Source organism: Papio anubis, chromosome 18 (genome assembly GCF_008728515.1).
Source record: "Papio anubis isolate 15944 chromosome 18, Panubis1.0, whole genome shotgun sequence".
Taxonomy (NCBI): Eukaryota; Metazoa; Chordata; class Mammalia; order Primates; family Cercopithecidae; genus Papio; species Papio anubis.
In genome coordinates this window covers 4,631,576-4,643,975 of record NC_044993.1, presented here as the reverse complement: position 1 = coordinate 4,643,975, position 12,400 = coordinate 4,631,576, and the positions used below count along the sequence as shown (strand labels likewise).

The following is a 12,400-nucleotide window of genomic DNA, read 5'->3' as shown; positions in this document are numbered from 1 at the left end:
ACCTCTGCCTCCTGGGTTCAAGTGATTCTCCTGCCTCAGCCTCCTGAGTAGCTGGGATTACAGGCGCCCACTACTGTGCCCGGCTAATTATTGCATTTTTAGTAGAGACAGGGTTTTGCCATGTTGACCAGGCTGGTCTTGAACTTCTGGGCTTGAGTGATCTGCCTGCCTTGGCCTCCCAAAGTGCCGCTCTCATCGTACTCAAAAGGAAACCAAGGCCTGGAGAGGTGAAGCCGCTTCACTAAGATCTCCCAGCTGGGAGAGTAGCCAGGACCTGGGGCACCAGCTGTGCCCTTCTACAGGGGAGGCCGGGAGATGGAATCTGGCTGGATGCCCAGGAGGGAGAGGGAACTGGCTCCGTGAACAACCAACCAGTTCCTGCCGAAGAGGCTCCTGGAGAAGGGAATTCTGACGTCTGTGTCCAGCAGCCCCTGGGCTGCCGCGGGTCCTCAAACTGGAATGTCTTTTGTTGTTCAAAATACTGGTTTACACACTACAACGTGACAAACCTGAAGACATGGTGCTAACTTTAAAAAGAAGGCAGCATAAAAGGCCACATATTGGATTTGTATGAAATGTCCAGAAATGATATTTGTATGAAATGTCTAGAAGAGGCCAGTCCACAGAGACAGAGCAAATGAGTGATTGCAGGGCCTGGAAGGATGGGGTTGAGGGGAGGCTGTGCATGGGGATGGGCGTTTCTTTTGGGGGTGATGAAAATGTTCTGAAACGGATGGTGGTAATGGTTACACAGCTTATACCTACATTAAAGCCATCAAATGGTACATTTTAAATGGGTGAATTGTATAGTGTGTGACTTATATCTCAATAAACCATTTTTAAAAATAGACTGGGGCCGGACACAGTGGCTCATGCCTATAATCCCAGCACTTTGGGAGGCCGAGGCAGGCGGATCACCTGAAGTCAGGAGTTCGAGACCAGACTGGCCAACATGGTGAAAGCCCGTCTTTAGTAAAAATACAAAAATTAGCTGGGCGTGGTGGCGGTCACCTGTAGTCCCAGCTACTTGGGAGGCTTAGGCAGGAGAATTGCTCGAACCCGGGAGGCAAAGGTTGCAGTGAGCTGAGATCGCACCACTGCACTCCAGCATGGGCAACAGAGTGAGACTCCATCTCAAAACCAAAAACAAACAAAAAAACCTGAAATAGACTGGGGCTCCCAGACCTAGGGATCTCATGGACTAATAAAATTGATAAAACTTGGCACTGACCACGCGCGTGTGCATGCACACACACACAGTCTTCCTCTTTGGAGCAGGGATGTGGCATCTGTCTTCCCCCACACCCTCCTCCCCTGAGTCTACCAGGAGTCGGCTTTCTCCAGAAACCGCTCCAGCTCCCTGGAGAAAGCATAACAATGCGGGATCTCATTAGGCTATTCAGCGGTAGGCTGTGAATCCCCATTTATTTGGAAGAACCCTATTAAATTTCCCCCTTTCACCCTTCCCCATTAACTGACTAAAGCTTTAAAGGTGGTGGCTCTTGTCCAGGGAAATTCAGGAAACAATGGCATTTTCCCAGCCTGGCCAGTCGTCCGAGGCCCGATCTGCCTGGGCCCCTCGGACTGCTCTGAGATGCCATGTTCTCCAGGGCCCCCCAGGAGTGGGGGATGATGACATCGCAGGCCCAGGCACAACAGTACTTTAAATCCAGACCCACTGTGGGCTTGGAATTCCTGGCTCTGGTAGAGAAGGCACAGCACATATGCAGGTTTCAGGGCCTGCTTTTTCAGGGACTGTCGTAAATGTGGCCTTAGAAGGATAAGGAAGGGGGGCCCTTTGCCTCTGTTTGATTACCTGGCTGAGAACCTTTGCCTCCACCTTCAAGATGGTGCTGAGCATGAGATAATCCATATTCACAAAACCCTGTGTGCCTTGCAGCCTTGCCGGTCCATTAATATTGACCAGGCTCCCCTGGGAGCCAGGCCAGCTGCTGACAAAGAAAGGGGGTAAAATCCTTTCACTCCCAGCAAGAGTCACAGTGGTGGGAAGAGCTAGGCCAGGGGAGGGACTGGCACCTGGTTCCCTCTGTTTCTGACACACACAGCTCAGCAGACAGTGGTACCAGGGAACACTGATACCCAGGCCAGGTGCTGTTCTAGAACTTTAAGAACTGTTATCAGCTCTCTATTGCTGTGTAACAAAGTACTATACGTTTAGCAGCTTGCAACAACACATGTTTATTATCACACAGTTCAACTGGGCCCTCTGCTCTGGGTCTCTCACTGGGCTGCAGATCAAGGTGTTGGCTAGGACACAGTCTCACATGGAGGCTCAACCAGAGAGGAACCCGCCTCCACATTCACTTGGTTTGTTGGCCAGGACGCAGTCTCACTCGGGGGCTCGACCGGGGAAGAACCCACCTCCACACTCACTTGGGTTGTTGGCAGTCAGTATTCATTTGTCTGTGGGACTAAGGGCTGCTACGCACCTTCCTGTACAAGTTTGTGTGTGGATGGCTGGATGTTTTCAGTTCTCTTGGCTGTATGTCTAGGAGTGGAGTTGCTGGGTTGCAAGGTAACCCTATGTTAGATCATTTGATGGACTGCCGGCTGTTTTGTGAAGCAACTGCATCATTTTGCATTCTCATCAAAAGTGTATGAGGGTTTGCACAGTGTTTTCACGTTTCGGGGATTAGTTGCTGACACTTCATCATCAGGAGAGTTCAGCTTTAAAAAATGGATTCCCAAAGCCAGAAGTGGTAGCATCCATCTGTAGTCCCAACTACCTGGGAAGCTGAGGTAGGAGGATCACTTGAGTCTAGGAATTCAAGGCCCGCCTGGGCAACACAGCAAGACCCTGTCTCTTAATAAAAACATTTTTAAAAAGAGGATTCCCAGATTCTTCTTGAAAAATCAGAAGATCTGTGAAAGTGGGACTCAATTCCATCAAGGCGATACCTGCTGACCCTGGGAAGGGCTGTGGCTGTCTCCTTGTTGTCTCCACTCGGTGCCCTTGTGGAGTTTCCCCTCCTGGCTCCTGCGGGGACGTGTGTTCCAACTCCTGTCCCAGACTGCGAGCCCCTTAAGGCAGAGCAGGAGCCCGTCCAAGCTGCCTTTGCAGGAAGCCCGCTGCCCAGTTGGCTCCGTGTCTGAACAATCTCATATGTGTTCCTGCCTCTGGCGCCTTGTGCAGGTGCCTCCCACACCTGGAATGCTGTCCCTCCTGTTCCTACTCCCTTTCAAATCCTACTCCTCTTGAAGGCCCACTTCACATTCCAGCTGCTCCAGGAAGCCCGTGTGGATTTCCCCAACTCTTGCTGACCCCTCCCATCCTCAAACTCCTGTAGTACTTGTCATCTGTGCTCCCATCTCCCCCAGTGGTGTTTCCTCTTGCCATCTTCTGTTCTCTACTGAAAAGCTGTATTTCAGTTGTTTTGTAAGCTGTTTGAGGTTACAGACAACTGCTTCAGGTCAAATCCATATACCTCCAGTTACTGTGGGAGCTCAGACCGCTCAGTTCATCTCTTCCTGCCTCCATGCCTTATTGGAAGGATTAACTATGCTACTCAGTATAAAGCCCTAGATCAGTGCCTGGCACATAGTAGGTGCTCAGTAAAAAGGGTTGTTTTCTCTTTTGTTCCAGTGCTGAGCTGAGCGGAGGGTGAGCCTCACCACAGCTGTGTTTGCTGACTTCTTTCCTTACACTCACAGTCCCGCTTCTGGGAGCCATCTCCACCCCAGGAGGGGCCTCTGAGTTTCTCCCTCTAGCAGAAGCCTGGCCCCCCAGCTCCAGGAGGGACCAGGAGGTGGGCAGGGGTCGAGACTGGGGCATGGCACAGCCCTCCCCTGCACCCCTCCAGCCCATCCCCTGGGGACTTGAACACAGATGCGGCCCAGCATGACTGGTGCTGCCCCGTAAGCCCTCCCTGGCACCAGGAGCCTCTGGGGCTGGCTGGAGGTGCTGTCCGTGCCCCGTCATGGACACAGCAGCTCCAAGCCTTCCTCTCTTTAGCATCACCTGCAGCATTGCCCGAGACGACTCGGGGCAAGGCTGCGGGAGTGGCTCAGTCCCCAGGGTGGAAACCACATTGGTATAGGCCCCAGGCTACCTGCCGTCCTGATGGGGTTACCCTGGGCCGTGAGTGGATGAATGAATAAAGTGTGTTGGTCCGAGGTGCCGCCTCCTGGCTCCAGCCTAAGCCGCCAGCACGCCTGTGGGATTTGTGGGGGCTGTGGTCTGGCCAGTGTCACCATATGGATCCCATAAATTAAAGCATTCCCGGAAACAAACGGTAAATTTTTATGTCCCTTGCATGCAGAGCCGGTGGAGCCTGCGCTTGCCCGAGGAATTCTGAACCATCCGTCTCACTTAGGCACTTGGGTTTTATAGCACTAATCCCTAAAAGAAAAAAAAACAAAACAGATAAACAGAAAGTTGCTTTTCCACAACCCTCCTGTCCCTGGAGCTCATGATTGAGAAGTGGAGGGTCACCAACCCCCACGACAGGGGCCTGGTAGCGCAGTTCGTTGTTCAAGCTGGGGGGCTTAGCTCACCACCTCACTGGACGGCAGGCCCTCAGCCTCCCACACCCAGGCCTCTGAAGCCCCTGGCCTGGACTGACCCTGCCTGTGACCCCAGGCTCCTACCAACCCTTCCTGGAAAGGGGATGGGCCAACTAGAGCAGCCCGTCACCAAGACAGAGAGCAGATGCCAACAGCCAGGGCTGAGGGCAGGGAGCAGGGAGCCTTTTAATGGGGACAGAGTTGCTGGGTGAGATGATGAGAAAGTTCTAGAAATGAATGGTGGTAATGGTAGCACAACATTGGGAATGTACTCAGTGCACACTTGGAAATGGTCAGAATGGTAAATTTTGTGTTTGGTATTTTTATTTTATTTTATTTTTTTTTTGAGACGGAGTCTCGATCTGTCGCCCAGGCTGGAGTGCAGTGGCTGGATCTCAGCTCACTGCAAGCTCCGCCTCCCAGGTTTACGCCATTCTCCTGCCTCAGCCTCCCGAGTAGCTGGAACTACAGGCACCCGCCACCTCGCCCGGCTAGTTTTTTTACATTTTTTAGTAGAGACGGGGTTTCACTGTGTTAGCCAGTCTGGTCTTGATCTCCTGACCTTGTGATCCGCCCGTCTCGGCCTCCCAAAGTGCTGGGATTACAGGCTTGAGCCACCGTGCCTGGCCTGGTATATTTTATGACAATTTTAAAGATTATAGAAAAGTGGCCGGACGCGGTGGCTCACGCCTGTAATCCCAGCACTCTGGGAGGCAGAGGTGGGCGGATCACTTGAGGTCAGGAGTTTGAATAGTGAAACCCCATCTCTACTAAAAAAAACAGAGTTAGCCGGGCATGGTGGCGGACACCTGTCATCCCAGCTACTCTGGAGGCTGAGGCAGGGGAATCGCTTGAACACAGGAAGTGGAGGTTGCAGTGAGCTGAGATCACACTATTGCACTCCAGCCTGGGTGATAGAGCGAGACTCCATCTCAAAAAGTTAAAAATAAAACAAAAAATAAAGATTACAAAAAAGTGAGGGCTGTGGGAATGGGATGACCCCCTGCAGTGTGGATGGAGATTAACCATGTTCATCCTTATAGTTATAACTGGTAGTTATTCCAAGTTCCATGCAGAGCTCGGGACAGGTAGGCCCTTAGTAACGGGCAGTTGGCGTCATCACCGTCAGCATCCCCATCATCGTTGTCGGCATGGTAGTTCTTGCTCCCCTCGGGACCAGTGAGCCCAGGTGCACACAGCAGGGTGGAGAATTCCTGCAAAAGTGCCCTGAGGCCCAGGGCCGCACCCTTGCAGTCCTGGTCCTCGCTCGGGTGGGCTCCCTTGTCAGGGGGCAGCACCTGGGGAAGGACACAGCCGTGAATGGTCAGTGGCCAGTGTTGCCTGCTCCCAGGGGGGTCGCACTTCTGTGCTCCCTTTGACTCCCCTTGACGCAGGGACCTAGAAGAAATACCTGTGTTAGTAAAGCCACAGGTGAGACTCCGGCCAGCTTGTGGCGTAGAGCTGGTCACCGGGACGTGCACCAGAGCAGGTACCACCCCACCTGTCCTCCTGCAAGAACTCAAGACATCACAATCACAGCCTTCCTGTGTCCATTTTTAAAATGTATTTGTTTGTTTTTGTAAAGATGGGGTCTCCCTATGTTGCCCAGGCTGCTCTGGAACTCTTAGGTTCAAGTCATCCTCCTGCCTCAGCCTCCCAAAGTGCTGGGATTACAGGCGGGAGCCACCATGCCTGGCCCTGTATCCAGGTTGTCATGTTGTAATCGAGGCACTCCTGTTGCTCAGAGAGGTGAGGGTCCTGTCTGCTGCTCCCCTGCTGGTAATAACAGCTCAGGATCATACCAGGTGCCCAGCGGCCCAATCTGGAAGAGCATCCTCGGTGGGGAGTCGGATGAGGGCCTTTTCCTGATTTGCAGGATGCGGCTGAGATGGTCTGCCCAGGTCTCTGAGCCAAGTGCCAGGCCCCAGGGGGTCTCTGGGCAAGGACCACAGAATAAACCTTGTCCCCACCACCACTAGGGGACAGGACAAGGCTGGACCTTTGGGCTCAGCCTCAGGCTGCCTCTTAGATGCTTCTGGACTCCCTGCAGTGCTGGCCAGCTGCCACAAGGGCTCCAGAAGCTCCAGTTTTGGACGGCCAAGCAGATGGGACTGTATGGAACCCCGGCAGCAGGGGTCCAGCCTGGTGTCACCTAGGCCGGGCTTGCTGGGCGGGGAAGACACTGTCACCAGCCTTACTGAGGACCTGCTCTGCCGTTGCCCCGAGCCAGCCAGTCTGAGTCCCTGATGCCAAGGCCAGGCCATTGTTAGGGAGGAATGGCACCTACAGCCGGAGAGTCCATTCATGTGTCATCCCCTGCAGGCGTGGCCCAGGCTCACCATGTCCACCTCTTTTCCTTTCAGGCTGTTTGTGGATCTCTGGAAGCATCTACAGCCACCCACCCTCCCACCCGGGAGTCTGAGCCCCGGCCAGGTGCCCCCACGGAGACCCTGCCCAGAGGCCCCAGGATGGCCCAGGAGCTGAGGCCAGTACAGTGTCTGCAAAGCAGCCGGGAGGAGGATGGACCAGACCTCGCCGGTGCAGGTAGATGCCAGCTCTTTTTGTATCTCTGGGTACTGGGCTGGGATGCGGTTGTCCCAGCAGGGATGGGGACTCCAAGAGCTGAGTTCAGAGACAGTTCCGCCTCGTGTCCTCGACATCCTAGGGGAGAGACCGGGTGCGGGGTCTCCCTTACCGGAGTTTGGATTTTCTCTTCCGTGCTCCTTAGGGCTCCCAAATCGTGGTTTCATCAACATCCCTGGTTCTCGATACCCTCTCCTGCTGTGCTTCCGGGCTGCCTTGGTTTATCTATTTACCTCTGCACTCTCCTGTCTTCATTCATTCATTCATTTAAAAACAAGATGTAACGGATATTCTTGAGTCCAGAGGGGGTCGTTTCTGGGTTTTTGCGGATGTCAACGCGCTGTGTCCCGGGCGCACGTGTGTGGATCTCTCAGGCTGGGCCACAAGGAGCCAGGCCGCTGTGTGTGGGACGATGCCGCCGTCTTCCCTCTCCCACTCCCTCCAGCCACAGACGCGCTGTGGACAACACCCCCACCCCAAGGCGTCCTCAGACATCTCCCGAGGGCTTCTGCACGGTGCTTCCCTGAGGCAAGGCGAGGCTGTGCCCTCCTTGGTTAATTGCCGTGTGTGGAACCCTGAGGCTTTGGCTGCTGGGCCTTGGGGCTGGGCCAGGTCAGACCCTTTGGCTGGGCTTGGACATTTGGTGACCTCCATGATGCGTTTTTATGGCCCCGTCCTGAAGCCACCCCTTAGGCCATAGGTTCGTCAGCAAGACCCTCCAGAGGGCTGTGGTCAAGGCTCTGTCCCGCCCCCATCACTGCCCTACAGGATGGGAGACTTGAGACCCCCAGCCCAGCCCGCCCCGGGAGCCAACCACAGTGAGGGCAGTGGGTCCAAAGCACCGCATGTTATTGGGCTGAGATGGAGACGAGATGAGCAGACAGGGGACTGCTGGGGGCCCGGGGACAGCTGGCCCATCCCCCAAGCTCTGGACTTTGATCTGGGACCTCCATCTGCAGGACAACCCCAATACCGACCTGTTTCTCATGTGGTAGGCTCAGGTGGAGGGAAGGGACTGGCCAGGGACTTCAGGGTCACTGAGCCCTCTGAAGGGCTTCCAGACACTGGCAGGTAAGGACAGGGTGGTCAGGCCACAAAGCAGGCCAGGCAGGGACTACTGCCCCACCCTGTCTGAGGACCTGCTCTGCTGTTGCCTTGAGCCAACTAAACAGAGTTCCTGATCACAGAGGCCAGGCCATTGTCAGGGAGGAATGGTTAAGGGCCTTGGACAAGTGAGTTTCCCTGCTCCGTGCCTCAGTTTCCTCATTTGGGAAATGGGAAGAAAGCTAATGGGAGTGTCTGGCTCACGGGGCAGGTATGGGGATTAACTCAGCCAGGACCCGAGCGTGTGTGTTATAGGCCTTGGTACCCTCAGTGTTCAGGGTGCAGGCTGGAACCAGTGAGTTGGGATTTGTTTGTGATTTCTGATGCTCAGCTCTGGTGGCAGCTCAGGCTGGGTCCACACTCACCTGTCACTCAGGACGTCCCCAGGGGAGGCTCAGTCAGAGGAGGACACCAGTGTTCCCCTGTGCCTGGGGTAGTCCGGGTGCCCCTGTTTGGCGATGCGTCCTCCCGGGCCTGGGGGCTCACGGGTCAGTGGAGGGCTCCGAGGAGGAGGCAGCTTGCCTGGTTCTCACCGTTTCTCTCCCACAGCTTTGAGCAGAGTCCTGCCACAGGAGAGGCCTTAGGAAACCAGAGTCCTCCGGAGCAGAACAAGGCCCAGATGGACTCCTAGGCGGAGTTTGGCTGTGGTTGGGGGAGCAGGCCCATCCACTTCTTATCTGAGGGACCTTTGGCAAATTAATGAGTCATCCTGAGCCTCTGTCCTCACGTCTGTAAGTGGGAGCCATGATAGTAGGTGTTAGTAGAGCTTTCGTGGCAGCCATGTGAGCTGATGCTTGTAAGATGCTTGAAGAGGTCTGGACACCGAGGAAGAACCAAGTCCGCCTTTTCCCCACTCATGTCAGGACACATGTCCTCCTCCGTCAGTGAAACAGTGTCCTGCAGGCCAGAGAGGCTGAGCAATCTGCCTCCACTCACCCAGCACTGAGCGAGGGGGATGGGGCTTGAACCCTGGAGTCTGGCTCCCACACCGAACTCACCCCGGGCACACCAGGCTGCTTCCCTGAGTGCTGGGAGGCTGAGGAGTTCGAGACCGGCCTGGGCCATCCCCAGTTGAAACTCTGTCTCTACAAAAATACAAAATTTAGCCGGGCATGGTGGCATGTACCTGTGGTCCCAGCTACTCGAGTGGCTGAGGTGGGGGGATCACTTGATTCCAGGAGGTTGAGGCGGCTGCAATGAGCCGTGATTGTGCCACCACACCCCAGCCTAGGCAACAGAGCAAGACTCCGTCTCAAAAATATTTGTTTTAATTTAAAAAAAAGTTTAAAACTAATTCAGGAGTTTTCAGAGTGACATTTCCAAAAGGAGCCCTTTTTGGAGACCTTTGGGGATGTGACCTGGGTCACATCTGAGTCCCTGGGACCTGGTCACTCCTGAGTCCCTGGTCCCAGTGGCCACCAGGTCCCTGGAAAGAACCTGTCTCATCAGCAGGTCCTTGCTGTGACTCACTGTGTAACAGCGAGGGAAGTTGGGGGCGAGGGCCTGAGAGTCTGGTGGTGCCAAGAAGGGTGCAGAGGTTGTGGAGGATCCCGTGAGTGTCCCTGCAACAAGGGCTGACCTGGCAAGCCAGGAGCCCCTGCCCTGTGGCCGGGAAGGGGCAGATAGGGCGGGGCCAGGGCACGAACCTGCGTCTGCCAGCTGCTCCCTGTCAGGCTGCTGCCAAGTCCGGGCAGTTCCCCAGCTAGAGACCCACCAAGAGCGTGTCCCGCAGTCAGGCCCCGCCTGGGCAGCCACTGCTGCTCAGAAACGTGACAGTGACTAATGGTTTATTACACACCTGCCACCTCTCATCCGGCAGGCGGGCGGGCGCAGTCTCCCGGGCCCAGCTGTGCACTGCCAGCTGGGCGGTGGGGCGGGTGCAGGGGGAGGGGGCACGTCCAGACACGCAGACGCACGAGACAGACACAGACACAGCACATACACGCAAACACACACAGAGGAAAGCAGGCACTCAGAGACATAGCCCACATACACGGCATAGGCACGAGCGCACGCATAGGCCACACACACGCACACACGCGCACACATACACACACACACAGGAAAGCAGGCACTCAGAGACATAGCCCACATACACGGCATAGGCACGAGCGCACGCATAGGCCACACACACACACACACACGCACACACACAGATGCACAGGAAAGCAGGCACTCGGAGACAGCCCACAGACACGGCATAGGCACGGGTGCACGCATAGGCCACACACACACACAGATATGCAGACACACAGGCAGACCCAGCACATACGCAGATACACACAAAGAAACCCGTGACGCACACACACCTGCATAGATTTTTCCCAAGCACATGATATACACGTGGATATACAGACTCACAGGCACAGGGCCATATACAGGCAGACACAGAGCCTGTCTGCACCGCACACATACCACACACAGCCACACACACAGAAGCCAAACATCCTCACACAGGTGGATACACACACAGACTCACAAACACATATGCAGTACACACATGGATACATACACAGAGTCCCCCCACACAGGTACAGAGACACACAGAGACAGGCACAGACCCCCCCCACACACAGGTACACACAGGCATCAAGATTGTCTCACACACACACGTAAGCACACACCACAGAAACACACACAGGAGACACATTCCAAATGCCCATCCCCACCACAGCCCCGTCTCCCTCTTCCCAGGCCACGGCCCCGGGGGCACTGACGCTCTCTGCCCTCTCTGTCTCTCTGGCGCCTGACATGGTGGTCCCACCCTGGCACTGGCTGGGGCAGGGGCCTTTCCCAGCGGTGGGGGTGACCAGGGCAGATGGAGGAACTGTAACCGCCCAGGGCAGTCCATTTCTGACCCCCACTTCCCTGGAAATGCCTTGTGTGTGGGGACAGCAGCTTTTGCCAGGGAAAGGAAGCAGGTACAGGAGGAGCCTGTGCTGAGCTGGGACCTGGGCCGAGTCCCCCAGGGAAGCACATGGCCGTCAGCTGCCTTGGTCTCCCCCAGAAGCAGGGGTTGTGTCTGTTGTGGAAGGCGGTGATGAGTTTTGGTAACACTGGGTTCCCTGCTGTCCCAGACTCCCAGGCCAGCCCACAGAGCTTATCAGACTTGTGTCACTACGGTCGGATGGGGCTACCGCCGTGTCCAGAGTGGGGCCACTCCCGGGCAAAGGCTCCTGGTGGCTGGCCAGGCTCTTACCTTGTGGGCAGCTTTGGTTCCCAGGTGTTGCATTTGCAGTGGCCGTCTGGGAAGTGGCCTCTTGCTGGCTGCGGGGAGCACAGCTCCAGGACTGGGGACTCGGCCCTTCTGTGAAGGCCTTGGGGACCCCTGGGGCTGGGATTCCTCTGGCAGGCAAGGCCCAAATGGACTGAGCAGGCATCTCCAGCTGCTGGGAGAAGGGTGCAACCGAAACCTTGTGATGTGTGTCCTTCCCTCTTGGGGCGGGCGAGCACTCGAGCTCATCTCTTTCCAGTACTCTTCGGCCTTTAGTCAAATGAAGACCCATTTCTCATGTGCCATCGCGTGCAGTATAGAATCTATTGAGAGGACACTGCTAATTTATCACCAGTGGATGGGAACAGGCTTCCCTAGAACAAGTATCTGTGTGTTGCCTGCAGCCGCCTTGGGAGAGAAGCAGCACTGGTTGGTGATAGGAGGGAGGGGCTTGGACTCAGGTCCAAGTTTCTAAGTCCTAGCATTGCTACTTCCCGGCCACGGAGCCTTCTCAAGGTTCAGGACCTTTCCTGGGCTCTGCTGCTCTGACTACTGAATAGGCATGGTAAAAATAAAATCCTTCTGGTAGCATGGTGTCAGTGATACTGGATGAACACTGAGAAGGCACTGAGGGCTGCCATGCAGGGCTGTGCAGCGTGCACACTGCACAACTCCAGGAGGCGTCCACACACAGGAGAGGAAGGAGGGAGTGAGGGTAATCAAGAGAATGAAAGCACTGAGCTGTTTTCCCACCAGAGGGTGCAGTTGCAAAAGCCTGATTTTCCCATGCGGTGCCTCAGTTTACCCATAGGTACTGTCACCACCAGTTGCCCTCTGTTGGCCACCTGAGGAAAGGAAAACCAGCCTCTCCCTGTGGTCTGGGACAGTGGGTGGGGCAGGGGAGAAGAGGAGGGGGCTGACAGGGTGGGTGGGAGCTACTGGAGAAGACACAGCGTGCCCTCCGTCTCTAGCCTC

The 12,400-nt window shown here is 55.5% G+C and overlaps 1 protein-coding gene across 2 annotated transcripts in view; it reads left to right on the top strand.

Moving 5' to 3' along the window:
• Window positions 1-6,923: 6,923 nt before the first annotated feature.
• GSE1 (Gse1 coiled-coil protein) overlaps window positions 6,924-12,400 on the top strand; it is a 310,266-nt gene continuing 304,789 nt past the window's right edge. The window contains exon 1 of one of the 2 annotated variants that reach the window (XM_031658044.1): window positions 6,924-7,068. In XM_031658044.1, the coding sequence (XP_031513904.1) occupies window positions 6,993-7,068 (76 nt within the window). In that variant the 5' untranslated portion in view covers window positions 6,924-6,992. The remainder of the gene's footprint in view (window positions 7,069-12,400) is intronic. The other variant, XM_021932241.2, reaches the window with a different exon arrangement.